This window comes from Nycticebus coucang, chromosome 10 (genome assembly GCF_027406575.1).
Source record: "Nycticebus coucang isolate mNycCou1 chromosome 10, mNycCou1.pri, whole genome shotgun sequence".
In the NCBI taxonomy this organism is placed as follows: domain Eukaryota; kingdom Metazoa; phylum Chordata; class Mammalia; order Primates; family Lorisidae; genus Nycticebus; species Nycticebus coucang.
Genome location: NC_069789.1, coordinates 112,604,356 through 112,632,286, shown reverse-complemented (window position 1 = coordinate 112,632,286; position 27,931 = coordinate 112,604,356). Strand labels below are relative to the sequence as shown.

Sequence of the window (27,931 nt, the reverse complement as noted above, 5' to 3'; positions counted from 1 at the left end):
TGCAGTTGTCATTGTTTAGCTGAGCCAGGCCGGGTTCTAACCCGCCAGCCTCCGGGCATGTGACCGGCGCCGTAATCACTGTAGTATGGGCGCCGAGCCGGGAACTTGATTTTATTTACAGGAACGTTCCTGGATTTAATCACCAATCTACGTTGCCGCTCCCAGCCAGATTCCAGTTCCCTAACCCCTGAGTTGCTCCTGCCTCCTAGGTTTGGTCACATAAACCCAAGAAAATGGGAACCAGGGCTGCAAGACTCAGTGAAGCATAGGCTCCGCCCCTAATCCTGTCCCGCCCACCACCAGGCTCCGCCCCAACCCGGCCTCTCTGGCGCACGCAGGTTCCTCATAAACCCGGAAGCCGCTGGTGTGGAAAAGAGGCGACCGGTGGCTGGTGAGTTTCCCTTTTTCCGATTAGGTGTTCGCTTCTCAATCCCCAACCCATTTATCTCCGGGATCAGGGCCGTAGATACCTTAAATCCCCGCGCGGCTCCTTCCGTCCTGACTGAATTCACGTTCCAGCGAGAGTTGCCTCTTTGTGAGCCGAGTCTCCCTGAGGCCGGTCCCGTCCCCGGTCTCCACTCACAGAGCCGGGGAGACACCGCCTTTCACACCGCGTCCTCCATAGAACCCCTGAGTGACCCCTGTACTCCCTCCGCGCCCCTAAAGTGCTCACGCACAGGGGTGTTCACGTCCTTTCTGGCTCCCGAGGTCTCGCCTGAGTCGCCTGTGGAGGGCAGCGCAGATCCCCGGTCCTGCAGGAGCTTTGTCCTGTCCCCGGTCCTGGGGTCTGCAGGAGCCTTGTCCTGTACCCGGTCCTGGGCTCTGCAGACCCCACCTCTGCCCTAAGCCGTCCTCTCATCCCCATCTCCCCATTGTCTTTGGCGGATTCAGCTGTCCAGGACAACCCTCAGTCACCACTTCCTCAAAGTAGAGTCTGGAGAGAGGTAACCGGGACTTGAAATGAGATACTAAATGTATTTGCTTCCCTAATTTTTATGCGCTCTTCAGTGAGCGTGTTATTTTTATTCCTTACTTATGAATGTGTGGAGTATGGGACACAGAGAGCAGGAGAGAAGAGAGGAAAACATACAGAGGAAGAGTGCCCACTAGAGGACGTGGGAGGGATTTGCAAGAAGATGTGAGCCTGAAAGCAGAAAGTGTAAGGTAGCGGTCCAGCCAATCAAGTAACAAAGCTGAATGTAGAGCAGAAGCTAAAGTTTGACTCCTACGTGAAGGCGGGTTGAGATGCAATAGGCCTCCGCCTTGGAGGGCAAGAGTGCTTACCTTTTAAAGGTTTTAGGTAGGGTAGGAGGAGGAGAGTGTTACTTTGGAGTACTAGTAACTGTTGCCATATAAGGTTCCTGCTTCATCCCACTGATACCATTCTGTTCTTTTAAGGTTACTCCCTACGTCGGAGCCATTGAGTTCCCCAGTTCCACCCCTTCCTTCTGGCTGGGTCCCTAAGCAAGGTGGTGGTTTCAGCAGAGGTCACTGAACAGCCAAGATGGAGTGCCTTTTGCTCAAAATGGAGTGGCCTATGCTTGCTCTGTTTTTGGAATTCTTCTAATCAGCCTACCAGAAAGCTCCACACTAGCAGGGGGAGAAAAGTCCCTGAAGTAATTTCCAGAAAACCTCTATCTCCTAACAGATGAAGGAAAGCAACATGGGGCAACTGGCAGCAAGTGGAGAGGTGCCTCAGACAGAGAGTCCTGGGAGGGTAGGAATGACTGGGAGTCAGGGCAGACAGAGCAGCCTGGTCCTGGGACCCCAGGAGGGGCACCTGGTGACAAGGACAGCAGAGAAGAAATCAAGGCTGAATGGGAGAGTCAGGAAATGGGGTGTGACAAAGAAGAGAAAATAGTGGCAGGAGATGGGGAGCAGAGTTGAGGAAGAAAGAGGGAGAGACAAGTGACATTGGGACTTGTCAAAATATTAGGGACAAAGAGCTGGAAAAGGTGACACTCATTTCCAGAATGGAGCAGAACAGGTCAAAGAAGGAAGGGATGTAGGGGACAAAGAGCAGGAGAGAGGACAACAGAATGAGGATCCAAAGCCCAGCGGGACACAGAGAAGAGAAAAGCAAGAGCACAGGGAGAAGGTGAGGATGAGAGGTTTGTAGAGAATGAGGGAGGGAAACACAAGGAAATGAGCCCAGATGAGTCTTGAAGTGATTGTGTCTGATGATTAAGGTGTGACACAGTGTTTCCCCTATTTGTCATCTAATAAGTTTAGCATTTGCTGCAAATGTATAAATGGAACTGAGAATTGCACAACTCCTGTCATTAATTCTGGTGCATGAAATAATTCCCAGCCTCATAGGCTAGCTTCCATTTGTAGCCCGGTTTGAGCCAGAGGGCAAGAGTTGGCCCATTCAATTGTGAGTCACCCTCTTCCCTTTTCCTGAGGTGGGGTAAGGAGTGGGCAAGTGTATGAGTCCTACTTTCATAGTCCTTTGCCAGAGAGCACTCAACACAGAATATGTCATGTCTGGTCACTGACACGTGTGGGATACCCCTCATCAACCTGCAGTTCTCCATCAGACATCCATAGGGTGTCCATAAGGTAACTTGGCTATCACACTGTCTACCTGGACATGGGATCAGATCACCCATGTAGGCTTCATTGCCACAAGGCTGCCCTACACATGTTTGTACCATCGAAATTGAGTTAGATTAATTAACTAATTAACTATTAGTCTCCCTGAGGCCGAGTTAATTAATTAACTCGCACCCAACTGAGAGTCCCCCAGAGAAATGATTGGTGTGGGAGATCATACACACATTAGTGAAAATGTGTGTAGAGAGAAAATATTCTGTGTTCAATTTGAGTAGCTTTTTATAGTGACAAGGAATGGTCTGTCCCTGCTCCTGGGTGTTGCTGGCCCTGGGAGTGTGCACCACTAACATTCCCCCTCAGAGTCTCAGGGTTGCCTGGCATCCTCCCTGCATGGCTTCATTAATTTTTAGTTTTATTTTATTTTCAATATTTATTTATTTATTTATTTATTGAGTCTGAGTCTCTGTCAGCCTGGGTAAAGTGCCCTGGAGTCATCATAGCCATAGCACTTTCAAACTCTTGGGCTCAGTAGATGGGACTGGGGATCCCCACCACAACATCTGGCTAGTTTTTATAGTTTCAGTAGAGATGGGGTATCACTATTGCTCAGGCCGGTCTGGAACTCCTGGGCTCAAGGGATCCTCTTGGCTCCACCTCCCAGAGTGCTAGGCTTGCAGTGTGAGGCACCACGCACAGCCCAGTCCTTCTTATATTTTTGTCATCTTTGTCCACTCCCTGCCTTTCCTTATTATCTCTTCTTGTGGTGTAAACCACTATGATATGTCTCCGTTTGCCCTGCAGCCCTCTCTCCTGAAGTCTGGAATTTGTCCTCTTGTGTCCTTACCACTCTGCGGTGCCAGCTAACAAGCATCTCCACTTTCACGTGTACCAAGGGGACTTTCTCTGCTGTGAGAAACATCTTCTCCTGGGGTCCTCACATCTCAGAGCAGGATGACCCTGTGCTCCCTGGGGCTCATGGAACTTCATGTCATATATTTAACATGATAACTGCCACGTGAGTTGTACTTAAGCTAGTTTTGGACCTGGGACCTAGAGAACCATGTATCACTCACATGTCTCTTGAGCTATCTTGATATAAGGAAACACCGTGGCCCCAAAGCAAAATTTTCTCGTACTGTGCACTCACTCTCTTGTAATAGTGTATAAGACAACATGACATTTTCCTTTTTTGAGGCAGAGTTTTCCTCCTTCGCCCTGGGTAGAGTGTAGTGGCATCATCGCATCATCATAGCTCACAGAAAACTCACACTCATGGGCAAAAATTACCATTTTGCTTCATCCTCCTGAGTTCTTGGGACATTAGGTACCTCCCACTACACCCAGCCAGTTTTTCTATTTTTAGCAGAGACGTGGTCTCATTCTCCCTCAGGTTGGTCTCAAGCAAGTGCCTTAGCCTGTCAGAGTCCTAGGACTGTAGGCATGAGCCACCTTGCCTGCATAAGACTTTATATCTTAACACATTGTTGACTGGTAATTTTACCCAGAAGCAATCCCATGTCACTGGTTATTTTTCTGGTGTCAAAATCAAGAAACTTTTACAATATCCTGTGTTAACCTATCTTGTAAAAATTGCAGTAGGAATGCAAGCGCAAACACGAGTTAACTTGTGATCAGTCAACAATGTGTTTGGTGCATTTTTGTATTAAAGCAAAAAAGGTACATGTTTACTTAAAAAAGCTGGGCAATTAGGTTTTGAAACTTTGCTGGAGACTTAGGACAAATTAGGGTGCAGGCCGGGGCCTTCCCCGCTCGGCTCCCCAGGAGCCTCCTCTCTGGCCACATCTTGTGTCCTGCTCACTGCCTCTGCTCCAGCCACACGGGCCTCTTTCTTTTCCCCAGGTTGCTCCTGCCTCAGGGTGTTTACACTGGATGTCTCTCTTTCTAGAAGTCTCCTTCCCTGAGTTACAGGTAATATGCACCCTTCCTTCCTTATGTCTTTGTGCTGGTATCACCTTCTCATAGACGACTTTTGTCCCCTATTCAATCTTTCAGCCACCTCTTCAAATACACTACACCACATATTGGTCCATCTGACTTTCTCTTTAGGGTCCCTTGCGTTTCCCCGTCCTGATACTGGTGACAACAAGTATCCAAAGACAGAGTGAGAAGGAAGAATGGATCCTAGACTTGCCCCTCTGAGTGGAGGGCAAGACTAGTCTTCAGTTCTTTTTTTTTTTTTTTTTTTTTGTAGAGACAGAGTCTAACTTTATGGCGCTCGGTAGAGTGCCATGGCCTCACACAGCTCACAGCAACCTCCAACTCCTGGGCTTAAGTGATTCTCTTGCCTCAGCCTCCCGAGTAGCTGGGACTACAGCGCCTGCCACAACGCCCGGCTATTTTTTGGTTGCAGTTTGGCCGGGGCCGGGTTTGAACCCGCCACCCTCGGTATATGGGGCTGGAGCCTTACCGACTGAGCCACAGGTGCCGCCTGGCAAGACTAGTCTTATATTAGAGTGTTGAGGACACATCTTGTGTCTCGTTGCTATTTACATAGTCCGGTTGGGAACCACCTTCACTAAAGGGTCCAGTTACCAGGTGTGTCCAGTCCATGTCCAGCACAGAGGGTCTCTGTCCTCCACAGCTGAGGCCTGAGCTGAGCCTGTGATCACAGAGCAGTAAGGGCCTGTGCTCTGCCTAGGGTTTGGGGCTGTGTCCTGGAGGGGAGCTCACTGCAGCCCAGCTCCCTAGTACTACAGCAAGAGTAGGGAAGTCACCAGAACAGGGGTGAGTCTGATGAAGGGGTCAGAGACTCACTAGTTCATCATCCTGTCGATGTGTATTTTCTTTGCAACCCCCTGGCATTGTGGACAGGAGAGAACCATCTTCTTACATGGGAAGTCTTTCTTCTCCATGGGATTGTGTCACTAAAGGCAGTGTTGATTCTCTGTTGAACACCGTGTTTTTTTATAATCAGGATTGACTTTTAAACATTCGTGTTGGATGAGGAAGAAACCCAGATCAGGGGGAAGAGGAAAGAAGAGGAATCAGCAATGGCTGTTGCTCAGGTACTGTGATACGCTCAGTGGATTCTTCTGTGTCTTTCTCCTTCCTCAGAACTGGGCATTGGACTTGCTGATCTTCTCTGACTCTGAGCCCTTCTGAGTGACATGTTTGCTCCCACACCCCCATGCCTTCCTTCAGTTCTTCTCATCTCTACTTTAATTCTAACTCTCTGAGACCCAGTGACATGACCTAGTGAAGAGGCTCCATTGGACACAGTCCTGGGAAGGGCTTCACCCCCCAGCCCTAGGGTAGAGAGGGGGTGACCCTGTGGCAGCAGTGCTGTTGGGCAGGAGGGACTGTTCAGGGACCACATCTGGGTGCACTGCCAGCTCTCTGTAGTCATAGGGTAACACAGTACATTCTGGAGTGGGCATCCTCAAAGTCATCTTTTCTGACTGATTTTCTACTATGTTTTGAGCTACAGGACTGAATCACTGTGTTTCTCATGCCCAATTGTTTATGACTGAGAATAGTATGGAAAGATAGAGAGACGTCAGTGATACAGAGTGATTTATTCCATCATCTGTTTTAAAATATGGAGTCAAGATAAATGTCTGGGTGTAGTAGTTTGGTTCAGTCAGTGTCAATGTTTCTACCCCACAGAGGCTGTGCTGTTCCTGTAGGGACTTTTTTCTTTTTCCTCTCACAGACAGGATCTCTGTTACCCAGGCAGGAGTGCAGTGGCTCAATCACACTCGCTGTACCTTCCAATTCCTGTGCTCAAGTCATCCTCCCATCCCAGCCTCCCTCATGGCTGAGAGTGCAGGTGCACATCCCTGCACCTGGCTGCTTTTTCCTGTGTATACAGAGGGGGTTTCCCGATGTTGCCCAAGGTGGAGTTGAACTTCTGGCTTCAAATAATCCTCCCACATCAACCCTTCAACGTGCTTGGGTTTACAGACAAGGCGCATTCCTGGCTAGAGAAAATTCTTCAGTGATTATTTCGTTGTATATTTTATCATGCAGCTTTCAGGTCACATGTTTATAGATAATATGAGTGGTAATATGTTGGTGGCATCTAGCATGCCAGTTTTTTTTTCTTGATTTTAAAAATTATGTCTTTGGCCAGGCACAGTGGCTCACGCCTGTAATCCTAGCATTCTGGGAGTCTGAGGCAGGTGGATTACTGGAACTCACAGTTCAAGACCAACCTGAGCAAAAGCCTGACCCCATCTCTACTAAAAATAGAAAAACTGAGGGAAGAGGATAGCTTGAGCCCAAGAGTTGGATGTTGCTGTGAGCTGTGATGCCACCGTACTCTACTCAGGGCAGCTGGTTGAGACTCTGTCTAAAAACAATAAAATAAAATAAAAAAATAAAAACTGTGTCTCTGTTCCATCAGCTTACATACTACATAAGCTTTAGTAGTATCTACTGATCCCCTGTTTAAGATCACGTGTTGGCAGATCATATATGTCATAATATATTCATAGCATTTGAATCTTATTTGCCTTTGTTCTTTACAAAATTATTTTACTATTCCTTCAACTTACATAGCACATACTGTTCATATGCACAGATCCCCTGTGTTCATGGATTATATCCTCTGTGGTTAAGGGGGTTCTAGCTTAATCTATATCAGCTATTGAAAACTAAGGCACAGGGTCGTGCATTTGTGAGGGCTGAGATCAGGCTGAGATCTACAGAGGGGTGAGGGGGCTCTGCTCTGCCTGATTTTTCATCTGTGCCCTGGGACAGGTTCAGTCCAGCCCAGCTCTTGCTAACATGTGGGAGTGGGCCTCACTGGAAGGGGAGCAGGTTCTGAAGAAGGGGTGAGAAACTCTTCCTCTGGGACTTACTATCCTTGAATCCCCCTGGCTCAGTGAGCAGCAGAGGGCTGTTTTTGCAAAGAGACACGTCCTGTTATTTCAGTGTATCTGTGTGTACATGTGTGAGTGTGTACGAGTGATGTGTGTGAATATGGGCACAGGTCATCGAAGGCACATCATCATTTTACATATATTTTATGTTTTTTTTGTTTGATTGTTTGTTTTGAGACAGAGTCGCAGGCTGTTGCCCTGGGTAGAGTGCCGTGGCATCACAGTTCACAGCAACCTCCAACTCCTGGGCTCAAGCGAGTCTCCTGCCTCCACCTCCCAATTAGCTGGGACTACAGGTGCCCTCTACAACGCATGGCTATTTTTTGGTTGCAGCTGTCATTGTTGTTTGGCAGGCTCAGGCTGGATTCGAACCTACTAGCTAAGGTGTATGTGGCTGGCACCCTAGCCGCTTGAGCCACAGGTGCCGAGCAAATTTTATGTTTTTTTGACCATTGGAATTTTCTCTTGAATGTTTTCCATGGACTTTCAGTTATTTTACATATTCATGGGTGGCTTTTTTGTTAAGGAGGTCCAATTTCTTTTTCTTTCTGAGAGAGAATCTTTCTATGTCACCCTCGGTAGAGTGCCATGGCGTCATAACTCACAGCAACCTCAAACTCTTGGGCTTAAGCGATTTTCTTGCCTCAGCCTCCCAAGTAGCTGGGGCTACAGGCGCCCACCCCAAAGCCCAGCTATTTTTTTATTGTAGTTGTCGTTGTTTGGTAGACCTGGGCCGGATTCGACCCCACCAGCCCCTGTGTATGTTGCCAGTGCCCTAACCACTGAGTAACAGGAAGCAAGGAGGTGGTCTAATTTTATTGAAAGCTGTTATAGAAGACAGAATTCAAATAAGATTCATTGCATGTGGTTTTCTCTTCTCTCTCTTTTTTTTTTTTTTTTATTGAGACAGAGTCTTACTTTGGCACCCCAGTAGAGTGCCCTGACATCACAGTTCGCAGCAACCTCTAACTCTTGGGCTCAACCCATTTTCTTGCCTCAGGCTCCAGAGTAGCTGGGACTATAGGTGCCCATCACAACACTCGGCTAATTTTAGAGATGGGTTCTACCTCTAGCTCAGGCTGTCTCGAAACTCAGGCCATCCACCCTCCTCAGCCTCCAAAACTGCTGGAATTACAGGTGTGAGCCACCACACCTGGCCCTGTATAGCCAAGATTCTAAGACTAGAATTCAAAGTATTCTCTTGTATCTGTCCTTGCTTCAGGCTCAGTAGAAATACTGATCAAAGCTTGGTAAAAATAAGCTGGTTGGACGACCATGGCTAATTTTCCCTACTAAATTCAACAGGCCACAGGAGTTTTTCAGAGCTCTCAGTCACTGGTTTCTGCCAGTTCTCCATAGCCCTCTCTGCCCCATCATAGTCTTACTGATACTCCTCTCATACCTGGCCCCCAAATGGCCCACAACCCTACTGCCTGCCCTCCTTAAAGCCTGCACCCCAATCTGTGGGGATGAATTTGGCATGCAGACCAGTTCCACTCGTACCACATGGAATTTTCTGCATATGCTCTTGAATAGTCTTCCACAAAGCAGAGTTCAGGTACTGGTATTTTCATTTTATTCAGACCCATAATAATTTTATTTATGTCACTGCTTTGCCTGAAGGGTTCATAAAATTGTTTTTCAGTTATATATGAAGAAATTTTTCTATTCAGTTTTTCTTTTCATTAATTTATGTGTGTGTGTGTGTGTGTGTGTGTGTGTATGTGAGACATACTCTCAGTCTTTTGCCCTGGGTAGAGTGGCGTGATGCCACAGCTCACACCAACCTCAACCCCCTGGGCTCAAGTTCTCTTCTTGCATCAGCCTCCTGAGTCACTGGGACTACAGGTGCCTGCCACCATGCCCGGCTAGTCATTCTATTTTTAGTAGAGATGAGTCTCCCTCTTGCTCAGGTTGGTCTCAACCTTGTGAGCTCAAGGTATCCCCCTACCTTGGCCTCCCAGACTGCTAGGATTACATGCCTGAGGTACCACACCAGGCCTTGATACAGTTTTTCTTGTGTAGTTTTTCTTTCTTTTCTTTTTTTTTTTTCTTTTTTACAGACAGTGTCTCACTTTGTTGCCTTCACTATAGCTGTGACACCATAGTACACAGCAACCTCTAGCTCTTGGGCTTAGGCGATTCTCTTGCTTCAACCTCCTGAGTAGCTGGGACTAAAGGCGCCTGCCATAATGCCCAGCTATTTTTTTGTTGCAGTTTTGCTGGGGCCGAGTTTGAAGCCGCCACCATCGGTATATGGAGCTGGCGGCCTATTCACTGAGCCACAGGCGCCACTCACTTGTGTAGTTTTTCATGGCCTCTACTGTCACCCTGGAAGTGCTGGTCCTGGTACTGGCTCAGCTCCATGTAGGAGTTTCTGCCCTCCACCCTCACGAGGCCACTCAGCACAGTGCAGGGAGGTGGACAGGCACTGGGTGACCCCCTCCTCTATCATGTTAATGAGCTGACATCAATAACACTGCTCACATATAAACAGCATAGGTGTGTGTGTGTGCATGTCATGACCTTTATGCAGTTGCATGTTCTCACCCTTGAACTTGTTTCTGTTTTTCTAAATGAGGTAATTCTCTGTCAGTTTACCTCTGAGGCTGGTCTGCTTCATACGAGTTTGAACCAGTAGGTTCATGCTAAAACCAGGTCACCTGGGATCAGTGTTTACTCTGCTCGTTGTAGTCTACTGACCCCAGGGAACTTTTTTCTTACAGTGTGTGAGACACGGTTGTCTCCTCAGTAAGATGGGAAGAGATCTTCCTCTCATGGGCTGTTGTTAGTATAGCAGGTAGTCCAAGTATTCAGAGTCCTGCTTATCACATGGGAACTGTTCAGTAGCTTCTGACACAGCCATTTCTGTCATCATACTACTTTTTAGATTCTGATCTTTCTATGAGTCACTGTGGACATAGTGATCCTCAAGATAACAGTCATTTTCTAGTTTGATTGTCAAACAGATTTAATACCTCTATAGAGAACAGATATAAGCCTGGGTTAATGTCATACTTCTTTCTCTTGTAATGTCCACAACAGTAAGATCCACACTAATTTAGAGAATGTCATAATTGCTCAAGGAAAAGTAGAGTACAACACATACCAAGCTGAAAAGTATATTAATGTGGATCTTTCAAGATACGTATTTCAATCACATCAATTTTTTCATTGCTCTTCTGGTTTTCTGTGAAGAGGGGATTTCTTTCCATCCCTCTTTGGTGAAACACGTTTCTCATTTCAGGGACAATTGACATTCAGGGATGTGGCCATAGAGTTTTCTCAGGAGGAGTGGCAGTGCCTGGACCCTGCTCAGAGGGCTTTGTACAGAGCCGTGATGTTGGAGAATTACAGGAACCTGGTCTCCCTGGGTGAGCACATCGTTGGTCTAAATCGTAGACTTTTTATAAAAATGTCTAGTTCCCTATTTTCTACCCAGGACCTTTCATTCAGTAGTTCCTGACAGAGAGCTTAATGTTAGCACAGTATACTTTCATACACATTCAGAAGGAGGACTTATGTGGATAAATACATTTTTTCTTGATACATTTGTAATGTCCTCTGTTTTACCTAACCTTAGGGCTTGGATTTTGGCAAAGCTGGAGCACGTCTTGATTCCTTGTTTTTACAAGCAGGACTCTTGCTTCCTGACCTGACTGTTATCTGCATGTTGGAGGAAGGGAATGAGCCCTGGACTGTGGAGACAGAAGTGAAAACACTAAGAAATTCAAACTGGGAGGAAGGGATCAGAGGTGTGCACTCTGGTAAGTGCTCAGGTGGGCATAGTGGAAGCCGCACTCTTAAACAATGTGTGGGAAAGGCTGCCAGTTGGGGGTTCTGTGGATGAGCAAAAGGTTAAATCCTGTGAGCCATAAGGAGAAATCTTTGTCTTTGTCTCTGCTTTGTCTGTATTGTCTCTACTTTGTCTCACTCTATTCTTTGGATGTGGAACACTGGATTATTTGATCCTGCAGTGGTGTTGCAGCTCAGAGATGAAGGCAAATTATTTGATTGCATCACAACACCTCTATGAACACTTTGGTCCCCTGTCTGTGTAGAAGGCCATGTCCAAGGATCTCTTCCTCGTGTGGTGTGTCCTCTCAATTTGATTACATCTGGTGCTCAGTTCTCTGTCCATAGCAGTCACAGTTGAGGCCACCATAGATCTGCAGCATTGAACTCTTTAGGTATCAACCCATTTTCTGTACTGGGAGACCTAAACAGGATGTGGGAAAATAATGGCTGTTCTTTCTTTTTTTTTTTTTTTGTAGAGACAGAGTCTCACTTTATGGCCCTCGGTAGAGTGCCGTGGCCTCACACAGTTCACAGCAACCTCCAACTCCTGGGCTTAAGCGATTCTCTTGCCTCAGCCTCCCGAGTAGCTGGGACTACAGGCGCCCACCACAACGCCCGGCTATTTTTTGGTTGCAGTTTGGCCGGGGCCGGGTTTGAACCCGCCACCCTCGGTATATGGGGCCGGCGCCTTACCGACTGAGCCACAGGCGCCGCCCATAATGGCTGTTCTTTCTTTGCATCTGTGCCAGGGTACAACACAGAGCTGTCTCCAGCCCTCTCTGTTTTTTCAGGTCAGTTGGACATAAGAGCAAGCCAAAGTGTTCATCATCTTCTCACCTGCCACTCAACACAGAATGTCTCTCTTCTGGTCCACAAAATGTGATGGGTTTCTACCTGCAAACACCCGATGTTTTCGTGGTCATCAAAGCATTTCCTGTTCTTCATTTGTGACTTTGTCTACTTGGAGTTAGGGTCAGATCTCACAGGGTAACAGCTGAGTCCCCCAAAAGCCCCTTCATCATACTCTACTCACAAGTAGTAGGTTCTCACCTCTCCATCTGACCAACCAGCGGTTAAGTTGGAGGTTCCTTAAAGCCCTCCTCAGGTATGATTATTCGTGAAGTTGGCTCACCTCTCTCAGTGACACACTTTGTGTGTCTGTTTTATTATGAGGGACATCTGAGAGGACACAGATGAATAACCAGATGAAGAGGCTCACAGGGCAAGGCTCATTGAAGCTTCACTGGGTGCCCCACTTTCCACATACGTCCATGTGTTCAGCACTTGGAATTTCTCCTAACCCCACAGTGCAGACCTTTTTGTGGAAGTGTCATCATTGATGTTAACTCAGCCTCTACCCTCTTCCTTTCCTTGAGGATATTGGTTGGGGCTGAAAATTTCGGGCTTGTATCGTAGCTTGTTCTTTCTGGTGACTAGTCCTTATGCGGGACACCATAGAAGTGGACTCATTAGAACATGTCACATTCCTGTCCCCTGGACATTTCAAACTGTTAGGAGTGTATATGAGGAACGGGGGAGGAGATCAACGTATATGTTTCTTCTTATTTCACAAGATTCCCGAGCTGCTGTTCACTTATGCTTTATCCAAAGTTTGCTGCTGTGTATAACAGGCTCCTCTGAGAGTTTTCTTCAGTGTAAAGAAAAATGAGGGGACAGGAACTTCCTGTGTTGGATCCCCAGGTCCACGTGGTGAGCATAGCTCACTAGAATGATGGGTGTGGTGCCTAGTATCATTTCTTTCAGGCAGTGCTACTCTCATCTTGTCCATTTTCACTTATTATACATAATCCTGGTTTTTATATATTTCATTATCTATTTTACTATTGTGTGTGTTTTTCCTTGTCTTTATTCTCTTTGTGGATTGTCCTGTCTGGAATATGTTGAGATGCTGTACCACTGTGTGTCTATTGATTTATATATTTTAGAAGATGTCTTTGTTTATTACACAAGTTGTAGCCAGCAGGAATTTTCTTAAAACCTCTGCAAAGTGGGCGGCACCCATAACTCAGTGGGTAGAATGCCGGCCACATAAACCAATGCCCAGCTAAAACAACAGTGACAACTGAAACAAAATAAAAGCTGGGCATTATGGCAGGCACCTGTAGTCCCAGTGACATGGGAGGCTGAGGCAAGAGATTGCTTAAGCCCAAGAGTTTGAGGTTGCTGTGAGCTGTGACGCCACAGCACTCTACAAGGGCAACTTAGTGAGACTCTGTCTGAAAACAACAACAATAAAAAAACCCTCTTCAAAGTGGAAATGGTATTCTTTGTATTTTTTACTCAGGCTGGTGTCGCACCTCTGAGCTCAGGCATTCGACCCCCCTCGTGCTCCTGGAGTGCTAGTATTTCAGGAGTGAGCTAGCAGGTCTGACCCCATGAACTAAAGTTTTGATGTCACATGTAGTAAGGGTCCACCTTCCTTTTTCTTGTGGATATTTCATTTCCTTGACACTATTTGTTGAAGGGATTGTGCTTTCCCCTTTACATGTTGGTATCACCCTGACTAACCATCATTAGACAATATGGTTGAGGGTTTCTGACTGGTTCTCTGTGTCATTGCTTTCTACATCTGTCTCCATGGCAGTCTCCATGGTCTACTTATACCATAGGTGGCAATGTAATAAGTTGTGTAATTTATGTAAGGTGAGACCTCCTGTTCCATTTCCTTGAAGTTTCTTTTGCTATTGAGGTGTGATTTCTTTTTAGTTAAAGGGTACATTTATTTGTGTAGGAAGTTTCAATGGGATTTTGCTAAGGATTTTCCTGCATCTGAGGGTCACTTTGGTTGTTATTGACATTTTATTTGATGTTAATGTTATTCCAAAAAATAAACGAGCGACTTTTTTTCTAACTTTAGATTAATATGAGGGTATAAATGATTAGGTTACATTGTTTGCATTTATTAGGTAAACTGCAAGTTGTAGTTGAGTCCTTCACCCAGGAGGTATGCCATAAATCCCTACAGTCTGCCCAAAGTTTGCAAGTTTACAAAATCCCCTTCCTCTTCTTCACTTCTCCCTCACTTGAATTTAATTCTGTTTTCCTCTCATGTACGCATTCAGGTGCTCATATGCTGGTTTCATAGTAATATTGAGTACATGGGATGCTTGCTTTTTCATTCTTGTGATCATTTACTTACACCGAGTGTTCTCTAAATCCATCCAGGTAAATGCAAAAGATGGAAAGTCTCCATCTTTCCTTATGGTTGAATAGCGTTCCATGGTCTACATATACCATAGGTAATTTATCCATTCATGAGATGATAGGCATTTGGGTTGTTTCCACATCTTGCTAATTATGTAATGAGCTGTGATAAATGTTCAAGTGCAGAAGTCCTCATAGTCCAATGATTTCTTTTCTTCTGGGTAGATGTCTAATAATGGACTTCTGTGATAAAAGAAAATGTCCACTTTGAGCTCTTTGAGGATTCTCCATACGTCTTTTCAAAAAGGTTGTATGAGTTTCTAACCCCACCAAAACTGTATAAGTGTTCCCTTCCCTCCATACTCACACCAGGCTCTGCAGCTTTGGGACTTTGTGATGTAGGCTATTCTCACTGGGGTTAGGTGGTATATCAAGGTGGTTTTCATTTGCGTATCTCTGTTGAGTAGGGACAATAAATTTTTTTTATGTGTTTGTTGGCCACACATCTGTCTTCTTGAGAGAAATTTTTGTTCATGTTGTATGTCCAATAATGAAAGAGATTGCTATTTTATTGTTGATTAGTTTGAGCTCTCTGTAGATTTTCATGTATTATTAATGTGTAAGCATATTTCCTTAAATGTCTTATTTTCCTACAAAGCTCACCTGTGCTTTTTGCCCAACTTTCAGCATATGTTGTATTTCTCTACTCCTGATCTCTCTTCAACTCACCCATAATCCTCTGAGCCCCTGTATTCCCCACTGTTCCAATGTATTATCTCACCTCCTTGTGCTCTTAGCATTGCCAATGTGACATACAACGTATAGCGATGTTCCTTTCTTTTTATTTTATTTCATTTCTTTCTTTTTTTTTTTTTTTTGTGGTTTTTGGCCAGGGCTGGGTTTGAACCCGCCACCTCCGGCATATGGGACCGGCGCCCTACTCCTTGAGCCACAGGCGCCACCCTTTTTTTTTTTTTTTTTGTAGAGACAGAGTTTCACTTTATTGCCCTCGGTAGAGTGCCGTGGCGTCACACAGCTCACAGCAACCTCCAACTCCTGGGCTTAGGCAATTCTCCTGCCTCAGCCTCCTGAGTAGCTGGGACTACAGACGCCCGCCACAACGCCCAGCTATTTCTTTGTTGCAGTTTGGCTGGGGCTAGGTTTGAACCCACCACCCTCAGTATATGGGGCCGGCGCCCTACTCACTGAGCCACAGGCACCGCCCTCTTTCTTTTTGAGACACAGTCTCACCATGTCATCCTCTGTTGAGTGCCATGGCGACATAACTCACATCAACCTCAAACTCCTGGGCTGAAGGCATTCTCTTGCCTCAGCCTCCCAAGTAGCTGGGACTATAAGTGCCCAGCACACTGTGGAGCTATCTTTAGAGATGAGGAGTCACTCTGGCTCAGGCTGGTCTCCAACCTGTGAACTTAGGCAATCCATTCACCTTGGCCTCCCAGAGTGCTAGGATTATAGCCATGAGCCACCTCGCCTGGCCTCGGATGTTCCTTCCAATGTTTAAGTAGGTAGCTGAGATCCTAGTCTTACCTTCAGACTCTACAAATGCCAGATCCATAGCCTCAAGTTCTACTCTTTTTTTTTCTTTTAAGGGAGGAGCTGTGTATTGGGAAAAGATACAAGATACAAGCCTACTAAAGATCAACTTGGATTATACATTCATTCCTTTTTGCCAATTCAAGATGAAGAGAAAATTGATGTATGGAAAGAGGTTGCAAAATCTCTCAACCAAATAACCTCATTTTCTCCACTGGAAAACATTCCTTCTAAACTCAAAACCCACATACATAATAAATATGCAAGCAGTTTTGGAAATTCTGCAATAGTTGCACCAGAACTGAACACACAGATCAGGGCAGAACCTTACAGGTACAATGAGCATAGTGGAGCCTTTAGTGTGTCTTCAAGCCCTCCTAACCATGGGCAAATTCATACTGGAATGGAACCTCTGACCCTCAATGAAGCCCCAACAATAAAAAAAGAAAACAAAAAGAAACCCATGAAATGTGAAGACTGTGGCAAGACCTTCAGGCACAATTCAGACCTTCTAAAACATTGGAGCATCCATACTGGAGAGAAACCTTACAAATGCGATGACTGTGGCAAACTCTTCAGGCTAAAGCAATACCTACTTCTACATCAGAAAATTCATACTGGGGAGAGATCTTTTAAGTGTGATGAGTGTGGAAAACTCTTCAGGCAAAATCATCACCTAGTTCGACATCAGGTAATTCATACTGGGGAGAAACATTTCAAATGTGCTGACTGTGGGAAACTCTTCATGAGAAAGGAGCACCTAATTCGACATCATACAGTTCACACTGGGGAGAAACCTTATAAATGCAATGCGTGTAGCAAGGTCTTTTCTCAAAAATCAGGCCTTATAGCTCATCACACGATCCATACAGGAGAGAAACCTTACAAATGCAATGAGTGTGGCAAAGGCTTTTCTCAAAAATCAGGCCTTATAGCTCATCACACGATCCATACAGGAGAGAAACCTTACAAATGCAATGAGTGTGGCAAAGGCTTTTCTCAAAAATCAGGCCTTACAGTTCATCACACAGTCCATACAGGAGAAAAACCTTACCAATGTAATGAATGTGACAAGGCCTTTGGACAGAAGATAAACCTTACATTTCATGAGAAAACCCATACTGTAGAAAAACCTTATAAGTGTAATGAATGTAGCAAGGCCTTCAGACAAAAGTCATCCCTTAGAGTTCATCAGAAAACACACACAGGAGAGAAACCTTACAAATGTAATCAATGTGACAAGACCTTCTGTCACAAGACATCTCTTACACGTCATCAGAATACACACACTGAAGAGAAACCTTACAAATGTAATCAATGTGACAAGGCCTTCAGACAGAAGAAATCCCTTACACTTCATCAGAAAACACACACTGTGGGGGAGAGCAAGATGGTGGCTGAGTAACAGCTTCCTTGCATCTGGGCACCATGAGTCTGGGGAGATAAGACTCCAGGCATCTTTGGCTGGTGGGATCTGCCTATAATCATCCCTTTGAGGATACAGGGAGTCAGCGAGAGACTTCTGGACCTGAGAGGAGGACAAAAACCGTGGAAAATTGGCAAGTAATCGCATGTGTTTGATCGGTCTAATCCCACTGACAGCTGTAAGTGCAGTAGCAGCGAGACTGCAAACCAGAAAGGCCTTACCTGTGAACTGTTTTGGTCTTTTTGGACTTGGAACTCAGTTGAACTGCCTTGGGGAGAGCTTGAGTGCCGCACCCTCGGCACCATGCCGCAGCGAGGTGGCGCTGTCCGCGTTGTAAAACGACGGAAAGGAGGTCTGTGCTCCCCGGAGCGAAGCCCCCAGCACCCCCAGTGTGCACAGCAACAGAAATGTTGCCTAGCATGCTGTTTTTGTCGCAAAAACTCAAGGGGTATGGCTTCTTGTGAAAGAATACTTACTTATTATGCTGAATGTCTGTTTGTCCTGATAAGTAAGCAATAAGTCTTGTCAGAATGAACACAATAATAGCTGGTCCAGAAACAGCACAAAAAGTGTGACTGTGCCAGACTCAGTGGCTCCAAGTAAGCCTGCACAACAGCATGTTCCCACCATGAATGTCAGTGGGCTAAGACAATGCAGGCACAGCAAACAAGACGTTTAAACAAGATGTTCCAACACGACATGCACTATCACCACCTGCAGTAAAACTTTACTTAGAAAAACATCTTGCTTCACTAATTTTCATATGTAATACAAATCAATAGAGTAGTTTAATGTTTGACAATCAATTATGAATCAAAGTATAGTTACTAATAAGAGTAAAAATATATAGAATATATATAGAAGTAGTCAAGCATTATACATAAAAGAATATGTTCAGCTGTTTTAAAAAGATTATAAGAAACTGAAAAGAGTTGCAGGACTGAGAAGAGTTGTAAGCCTTGACATTCCTAAAGAGGGAGTAAGCAGGTGTTACTGATAATCACCTCCCTCCGGAGAGCAAAACCTTGAAAACATGTAATGCATGATAAACCGCATATGCAGACACAAAGATAATTTACAAGCATAAGCAGAATGAAGATTGCATTGTTTGAACCTTGGAAAGAAAATGTATAAATACCAACATATACTCTCAGTAAAATTTGCAGCTGCATACTTTAACCCGTAGTGTGCCAGACTGTCATTCCTGCGCCGACCTCTCAACTTTCCTCGTTCCTTCTCCCTGCTTTCCCTCGGACTGGAGCCCACCGACAGGGTGGTCCGTGGCACTTGAGCAGGGGTGCAGAGAACTTTGGGCGTTGTCTGGGACCCTAGACTGAGCCGTTGAGCCAGACAGACGAGAGATAATAGTGTTTGGCTGTGGGCCGCGGGGAGCCATTGTGAGAGAACTGCCCCAACAAGGTCTACCTTAGGGGTTGCAGAGCAAGTATCGGGTGGGAACTAGTAACCTAGTGACTTTGCAGCCTAAAGGCAGGGTCTGAGCCGCCTTACAGCCCTAACCCTCAGGGGCAGAGTGAGACCGGTTTTGGCACACTGGGTAAGTGGATAGCCACTTCACCAGTGATTCCAGCGACAAGCACTTTCCTGGGAAAGCTTCTGCTTAGCAAGAGTAGAAGCTTAAAGTGCCTTTTAAGAGGGCTGAAGAGAGACTTAGGGTGTCTACCCTGTGGGGTTTGAGAAATCAGTGGAGGCCTCCAATCGTATCAGCATTGTAATTAACATCTCATACCCCAGAAGACCACCTTTTGCCCAGACGATATTCAACAAGATATATATACTGCTTTGTTTTTGGTTGTTTTGTTTGTTTGTTTTTTTGTTTATTTTGATGTTGTTTTGTTTTTTAATTTCAACCTTTTCTGTACAGATTTTTTCTTTCTTTTCTCCAGTTTTCTAGTATAAATACAATTTCCCATTGCTGGCTTTTTCAATAACTAGAACTTCATTTTTGCTAGTGTTTCTACCCCTATGATTTGGTTTTTCACCCAATTTTATCCTGTAAAGTTTTCTGCTTGCTTCTTTGGCTTTGATTTATAGCATTTTTGTCTTTCCTCTCTACTTGGTGGAGGTGGGGTACTGTATCTGATCAGGTTAGCAAAGAGTTGCTGACATCAAGGGCACCACCCTACCGGGCACCCCCAGAGATTGTGGTTTTTTAAGGTTGTGTCAAAGTACCCTGCTATACACCTATATTGCTCTGTCTCCCTCTTTCTGTGCCTCTCTTCCTTTTATCAATATTCCTTTTCACCCACCCCCTCTCCTTTCTCTATTTTCTTTTCGTTCTTTCCTTCTTTCTTTCATCCCTCTTGCTTTCCAACCTTCTCATCCTTCCGGTCCTATACCAAAAGGACTCATAGAAACCTTAGTCCACAGGCATGGGAACTTAAAGAGCAAAAGGAAGTGAAAGGAAAATTAGGGCAAGGAAACAGATAAAAGAAATCACTCATGAGGAAGAATCAGCAGAAAACTCCAGGCAACATGAAGAACCAGTCCAGAACAACCCCTCCAAGGGATCATGAGGTAGCTACTGCAAAGGATTTTACCAATAAAGAAATGTTAGGAATGACAGAAAGGGAATTTAGAATACACACGATGAAAACAATGAAGGAAATGAGGAAATGATGGAAACAATGAAGGAAACTGCTAATAATGTGGAAAATAACCAAAAGGAAATCCAAAAACAGAATCAAATAAGAGATGAATGATATGAAGAATATAGAAAGGATATAGCAGAGCTTAAGGAACTGAAGCACTCAATTAGGGAACTTAAAGATGCAATGGAAAGTATCAGCAACAGGTTAGACCATGCAAAAGAAAGAATTTCAGAGGTAGAAGACAAAGTTCTTGAGATAGATAGTAAAAGAGGCAGAGAAGAGAGAGAAAGCAGAACGTTCACTGTCAGAATTATGGGACCTTATGAAGTGTTTCAACATACGAGTTATAGGAATTCCAGAAGGGGAAGAAGAATGCCCCAGAGGAATGGAAGCCATACTAGAGAATATTATAAAAGAAAATTTCCCAAATATCACCAAAGATTCTGACACACTTCCCTCAGAGGGATATTGGACCCCAGGTCGCTGCAACTCTAACCGAGCTTCTCCAAGACACATTGTGATGAACCTGTCCAAAGTCAAGACAAAAGAAAAGATTCTGCAAGCTGCCAGGAGTAAGCACCAGTTGACCTATAGGGGCAAATCCATCAGAGTGACTGCAGACTTCTCTAATGAAACTTTCCAAACAAGAAGACAATGGTCATCTACCTTTAATCTACTTGAACAGAACAATTTCCAGCCCTGAATTTTAAACCCTACTAAGCTAAGCTTTAAAATTGTTGGAGAAATCCATTTACGGATATACAAACATTAAGGAAATTCGCCACAACAAGACCAGCTCTACAGGAAATACTTCAACCTGTTCTACACCCTGACCATCACAATGGATCAGCAGCAAAGTAAAAACTCAGAAATTAAAGAACAGAACCTAACCTCAACACTGATGCAAAAGATAAAACTAAGCAATGGACTATCACAAAATAAGATGAATAGAACACTACCACACTTATCAATTATCTCAATAAATGTTAATGGCTTGAATTCCCCACTGAAGAGACATAGCTTGGCTGACTGGATTAAAAAACACAAGCCATCCATTTGCTATCTGCAAGAAACACACCTGGCTTCAAAAGACAAATTAAAACTCCAAGTCAAGGGTTGGAAGACAATTTTTCAGGCAAATGGAATTCAGAAGAAAAGAGGAGTTGCAATCCTATTTTCAGATACATGTAGATTTAAAACAACTAAAGTGAAAAAAGACAAAGATGGTCACTTTATATTGGTCAAGGGAAAAATACAAGCAGATGTTTCAATTCTAAATATTTATGCACCCAATTTAAATGCTCTCAGATTCTTGAAACAGACCTTACTCAATCTAAGCAATATGATATCCGATAATACCATAGTAACAGGGGACTTAACACTCCTCTTACAGAGCTGGACAGATCCTCTAAACAGAAATTAAACAAAGATGTAAGAGATTTAAATAAGACCCTAGAACAACTGTGCTTGATAGATGCATATAGAACACTCCATCCCAAAGATAAAGAATACACATTCTTCTCATCACCCCATGGAACATTCTCCAAAATTGATCATATCCTGGGACACAAAACAAATATCAACAGAATCAAAAGAATTGAAATTTTACCTTGTGTCTTCTCAGACCATAAGGCACTAAGGGTGGAACTCAACTCTAACAAAAACGTTTGACCCCACACAAAGACATGGAAATTAAACAATCTTCTGTTGAATAACAGATGGGTGAAGGAAGAAATAAAACAGGAAATCATTAACTTCCTTGAGCATAACAACAATGAAGACACAAGCTACCAAAACCTGTGGGATACTGCAAAAGCAGTTTTGAGAGGAAAATTTATCACTTTAGATGCCTACATTCGAAAAACAGGGGCGGCGCCTGTGGCTCAGTGAGTAGGGCGCCGGCCCCATATGCCGAGTGTGGCGGGTTCAAACCCAGCCCCCGCCAAGCTGCAAAAAAAAAATAAATAAATAAAATAAATAAAAAAAACCAGAAAGAGCGCATCAACAAACTCACAAGCCATCTTATGGAGTTGGAAAAAGAAGAACAATCTAAGCCTAACGTCAGTAGGAGAAATGTCCAAAATCAAATCAGAGATCAATGAAATTGAAAACAAAAGAATCATTCAGAAAATTAATGAAACAAGGAATTGGTTTTTTGAAAAAATTAATAAAATAGATAAAACATTGGCCAGACTAATGAGAAATAGAAAAGTAAAATCTCTAGTAACCTCAATCAGAAATGATAAAGAGGAAATAACAACTGATCCCACAGAGATGCAAGAGATCATCTCTGAATACTACCAGAAACTCTATGCCCAGAAATTTGACAATGTGAAGGAAATGGATCAATATTTGGAATCACACCCTCTCCCTAGACTTGGCCAGGAAGAAATAGAGCTCCTGAACAGACCAATTTCAAGCACTGAGTTTAAAGAAACAATAAAAAAGCTTCCAACCAAAAAATGCCCTGGTCCAGATGGCTTCACACCAGAATTCTATCAAACCTTCAAGGAAGAACTTATTCCTGTACTGCAGAAATTATTCCAAAAAATTGAGGAAGAAGGAATCTTCTCCAACACATTCTATGAAGCAAACATCACCCTGATTCCAAAACCAGGAAAAGACCCAACCAAAAAGGAGAATTTCAGACCAATCTCACTCATGAATATAGATGCAAAAATTCTCAACAAAATCCTAGCCAATAGATTACAGCTTATCATCCAAAAAGTCATACATCATGATCAAGTAGGTTTCATCCCAGGGATGCAAGGCTGGTTTAACATACACAAGTGCATAAACGTTATCCACCATATTAACAGAGGCAAAAATAAAGATCATATGATCCTCTAAATAGATGCAGAAAAAGCATTTGATAAAATCCAGCATCCTTTTCTAATTAGAACACTGAAGAGTATAGGCATAGGTGGCACATTTCTAAAACTGATTGAAGCTATCTATGACAAACCCACAGCTAATATTTTACTGAATGGAGTAAAACTGAAAGCTTTTCCTCTTAAAACTGGAGCCAGGAGGTGCCTGTGGCTCAGCAGGTAGGGCGCCGGCCCCATATGCCGAGGGTGGCGGGTTCAAACCCAGCCCCAGCCAAACCGCAACAAAAAAATAGCCGGGCGTTGTGGCAGGCGCCTGTAGTCCCAGCTACTCGGGAGGCTGAGTCAAGAGAATCGCCTAACCCCAAGGATTTGGAGGTTGCTGTGAGCTGTGTGACGCCATGGCACTCTACCAAGGGTGATAAGGTGAGACTCTGTCTCTACAAAAAAACAACAACAAAAAACCCAACCCCTTAAGCACTGGGGGATGCTGTCCAAACCCCTGCATTAGGTGTGAGGCAGTGACCAGCCAGCTCTTTAAGAGACTCTGTCTCAGGGCGGTGCCTGTGGCTCAGTGAGTAGGGCGCTGGCCCCATATGCCGAGGGTGGCGGGTTCAAACCCAGCCCCAGCCAAACTGCAACCAAAAAATAGCCAGGCGTTGTGGCGGGCGCCTGTAGTCCCAGCTGCTCGGGAGGCTGAGGCAAGAGAATCGCGTAAGCTCAAGAGTAGAGGTTGCTGTGAGCCATGTGACGCCACGGCACTCTACCCAATGGCAGTACAGTGAGACTCTGTCTCTACAAAAAAAAAAAAAAAAAAAAAAAAAGACAAAAAGAGACTCTGTCTCTACAAAAAAAAAAAAAAAAAAACTGGAACCAGACAAGGTTGTCCTCTGTCACCTTTACTATTCAGCATAGTGCTGGAAGTTCTAGCCAATACAATTAGGCAAGACAAGGAAATAAAGGGAATCCAAATGGGAGCAGAGGAGGTCAAACTCTCCCTCTTTGCTGATGACATGATCTTATACTTAGAGAATCCCAAAGACTCAACCACAAGACTCCTAGAAGTTATCAAAAAATACAGTAGTGTTTCAGGATATAAAATCAGCATCCAAAAGTCAGTAGCCTTTGTATACGCCAATAACAGTGAAGATGAGAAGCTAATTCAGGACACAACTCCCTTCATCATAGTTTCCAAGAAAATGAAATACCTAGGAATATACCTAATGAAGGAGGTGAAGAACCTCTATAAAGAAAATTATGAAATCCTCAGAAAGGAAATAGCAGAGGATTTTAACAAATGGAAGAACACACCATGCTCATGGATGGGCAGAGGAACAGAATCAACACTGTTAAAATGTCTATACTTCCCAAAGCAATGCACCTATTCAATGCCATTCCTATCAAAATACCAACATTGTACTTTCAAGATTTGGAAAAAATGATTCTGCGTTTTGTGTGGAACCAGAAAATACCCCATATAGCTAAGGCAGTTCTTAGTAATAAGAATAAAGCTGGGGGCATCAGCATATCAGATTTTAGTCTGTACTACAAAGCCATAGTGGTCAAGACAGCATGGTACTGGCACAGAAACAGAGACATAGACACTTGGAATCGAATAGAAAATAAAGAAATGAAACAAACATCTTACAGCCACCTAATCTTCGATAAACCAAACAAGAACATACCTTGGGGGAAAGACTCCCTATTCAATAAATGGTGTTGGGAGAACTGGATATCCACATGTAAAAGACTGAAACTGGACCCACATCTTTCCCCACTCACAAAAATTGATTCAAGATGGATAAAGGACTTTAATTGAAGGCATGAAACAATAAAAATCCTCAAAGAAAGCATAGGAAAAACACTGGAAGATATTGGCCTGGGGAAAGATGTCATGAAGAAGACTGCCATGGCAATTGCAACAACAACAAAAATAAACAAATGGGACTTCATTAAACTGAAAAGCTTCTGTACAGCCAAGGAGACAACCAAAGCAAAGAGACAACCTACACAATGGAAAAGGATATTTGCATATTTTGAATCAGACAAAAGCTTGATAACTAGGATCTATAGAGAACTCAAATTAATCCACATGAAAAAAGCCAACAATCCCATATATCAATGGGCAAGAGACATGAATAGAACCTTCTGTAAAGAAGACAGACAAGTAGCTAACAAACATGAAAAAATGTTAATCATCCCTATATATCCTGTTTCCCCGAAAATAAGACCTACTCTCAGCAAAGATAAGACGTCCCCTGAAAATAAGACCTAGCGCATCTTTGGGAGCACACCTTAATATAAGACACTGTCTTATTTTCAGGGAAACAGGGTATAGAGAAATGCAAATCAAAACCACCCTGTGATACCATCTAACCCCAGTGAGAATGGCCCACATCACAAAATTTCAAAACTGTAAATGTTGGCATGGATGTGGAGAGAAGGGAACACTTTTACATTGCTGGTGGGACTGCAAACTAGTACAACCTTTCTGGAAGGAAGTATGGAGAAACCTCAAAGCACTCAAGCTAGATGCTCCCATTTGATCCTGCAATCCCATTACTGGGCATCTACCCAGAAGGAAAAAGTCCTTTTATCATAAGGACACTTGTACTAGACTGTTTATTGCAGCTCAATTTACAATCGCCAAAATGTGGAAACAGGCTAAATGCCTACCAACCCAGGAATGGATTAACAAGCTGTGGTATATGTATACCATGGAATACTATTCAGCCATTTAAAAAAATGGAGACTTTACATCCTTCGTATTAACCTGGATGGACATGGAAGACATTATTCTTAGTAAAGCATCACAAGAATGGAGAAGCATGAATCCTATGTACTCAATTTTGATATGAGGACAATTAATGACAATTAAGGTCATTGGGGGGGGAAGGAAAAGCAGAGAGAAGGAAGGAGGGAGAGGGGTGGGGCCTTGGTGTGTGCCACACCTTCTGGGGGCAAGACATGATTGCAAGAGGGACTTTACCTAACAAATGCAATCAGTGTAACCTGGCTTATTGTACCCTCAACGAATCCCCAACAATAAAAAAAAAAAAAGAAAGAAAGAAAACACACTGTAGAGACACCTTACAAATGTAATCAGTGCGACAAAGACTTCACTTGGATGATGTCCATTGCAGTTCAGTTGAAAGAGCACACTGGAGAGAAACCTTACAAATGTAATTAATGTGGCAAGTTTTACAATTAAATTTCAAATCCTACTTGTCATTGAAAAACTCATACTGGAGAGAAACCTTACAAATATCATGATTGTGACAAGGCCTTCACACTGAAGGACTCCCTTACAGTTCATCAGAAAACACACAGTAGAGAGAAGCCTTACAAATGCAATGAGTGTGGCAAGGTCTTTACTTGCAAATGGTACATTAGAAGACATCAGGCCACTCATACCAGTGAGAAACCTTACAGATGCGATCAATGTGGTAAGGTTTTTAGGTTCATTTCAGAACTTACCCAACATCAGGGCATTCATACAGGAGAGAAGCGTGACAAGTGCAGTGAGTGTGACAAGGCCTTCAGACAGAAGCTGTCTCTTACAGTTCATCAGAAAAGACATACTGGACAGAAAACCTTACAAATGCAATGAGTGTGGCAGGGTCTTTAGTACCAATTCAAACTTACATGACATCAGAGCTTTGATACTGGACAGAATCCATAGAAATGCAATGTCTGTGGAAAATAATTAGTGTGTATTTAAGACTGCATATGCATCAATGTATACGTAATGCCAATTGACCCTGGAAATGTGATGAGTGTGGCAAGGTTTTCAGGCACAAATTGTCCTTAACAGTTGATCTCAGAATTCATACTGGAGGGAAACCTTACAAGTGTGATGAAGGTGCCAAAGCCTTCAGATGAAAGAAGTCCCCTACAGTTCATCAGAAAACACATACTGGAGAGAAACTTTAACAGGATCTCTCATCACAAATCAAACTTTAAATATCATCCCACAATCCGTACAGGAGAGAAACCTTACAAATGTTACGAGTGTGGCCAGTTCTTCAGTTTAAATAATACCTTAAAAGTCTTCACAGAATTCATACTGGAGACAACCCTTACAAATGTAACCTATGTTACATGGTCTTTAGTAAACATTTCATGCTTTGAACAGCATCAGAGAATTCATGTGTGACAGACTCTGCAGCCTCCTCAAGGGTGGCAAATTCTTCATTATGAGTGCTATCATTAGTGAACATCAGAATCCATACTAAAGAGAAATCAAATAAATGCAATGTATGTGGCAGGGGCTTTATGTAGGCCTCACTACTCACTTTTACTACACATCTGAAGGCACGTCTTCAGGGAAACCACAGAAATGAGATGGTTATCATAAAAATGGAAGAACTGTTACTGTGGAACATCAGAGTTTACAAAAGAAAAAACTCAATGTCTTGTTCTCCAGCATTTAATGTCTGATGTTACATGGAGCAACTATAAATCAAAATACATTCAACAATATGAATCGATACCATATCAAACACAAAGGGAGATGTGGACATGATCAAATATGTTTACCTAATACAACATTTCATTATTTTAGTTTCTTTCAAAAGCTACTTTAGGGCGGCGCCTGTGTCTCAGTTGGTAAGGCGCCGGCCCCCTATACCGATGGTGACAGGTTCAAACCCGGCCCCGGCCAAACTGCAACCAAAAAATAGCCTGGCATTTTGGCTGGCGCCCAGCTACTTGGGAGGCTGAGGCAAGAGAATCGTTGAAGCCCAGGAGTTGGAGGTTGCTGTGAGCTGTGTGAGGCCACGGCACTCTACTGAGGGCCATAGAGTGAAACTCTGTCTCTACAAAAAAAAAAAAAAAAAAAAGCTACTTTACTTTTCATAACTTTCAGCCTGAACATTGAAATCTTTTTATATGCCTTACCTTACCAATATTTCACTGTGGTGTCTTAGATAGACTCAGTACAATGAAAGGTCTCAATTGATCACTATAAATCATTTCTGTGCCATTTTCTGGAAGAAAGAGACATTGCCTTTGGAGGTTAATTCCTTTTTTTATTTTTTATTTTTTATTTTTATTTATTTATTTATTATTATTATTATTTTTTTTTTTTTGGTTTTTGGCCGGGGCTGGGTTTGAACCCACCACCTCCGGCATATGGAACCAGCGCCC

At 43.6% G+C, this 27,931-nt stretch overlaps 2 protein-coding genes across 7 annotated transcripts in view; both read left to right on the top strand.

The window, feature by feature from the left end:
- Nucleotides 1-308: 308 nt before the first annotated feature.
- Nucleotides 309-18,583, top strand: LOC128595746 (zinc finger protein OZF-like). Of its 6 annotated transcripts, none has more exons than XM_053604647.1 (6): nt 309-391; nt 4,417-4,485; nt 5,492-5,582; nt 10,648-10,774; nt 11,039-11,167; nt 15,977-18,583. In XM_053604647.1, exons 3-6 carry the CDS (start codon nt 5,568-5,570, stop codon nt 17,323-17,325), a joined length of 1,620 nt encoding a protein of 539 aa, XP_053460622.1. In that variant the 5' UTR covers nt 309-391; nt 4,417-4,485; nt 5,492-5,567; the 3' UTR covers nt 17,326-18,583. The 6 variants fall into 6 exon arrangements, 5 of the variants coding, with proteins under 5 accessions (XP_053460622.1, XP_053460626.1, XP_053460624.1 ...); XM_053604651.1 differs by lacking the exon at nt 15,977-18,583 and adding an exon at nt 11,990-12,100; XM_053604648.1 differs by lacking the exon at nt 309-391 and adding an exon at nt 2,108-3,571.
- Nucleotides 4,887-27,931, top strand: part of LOC128595744 (zinc finger protein OZF-like) — a 93,262-nt gene continuing 70,217 nt past the window's right edge. The window contains exon 1 of the mRNA XM_053604633.1: nt 4,887-5,216. The gene's annotated coding sequence lies outside the window, so the exon portion shown is untranslated. The remainder of the gene's footprint in view (nt 5,217-27,931) is intronic.

Bases quoted from the DNA above. Each gene is read 5' to 3' on its own strand.
- LOC128595746 (XM_053604647.1), top strand. The intron at 10,775-11,038 runs GTGAGCACATCG...TTTTACAAGCAG, and splicing joins CAGGAACCTGGTCTCCCTGG to GACTCTTGCTTCCTGACCTG. The intron at 11,168-15,976 runs GTAAGTGCTCAG...TTTTCTTTTAAG, and splicing joins GATCAGAGGTGTGCACTCTG to GGAGGAGCTGTGTATTGGGA.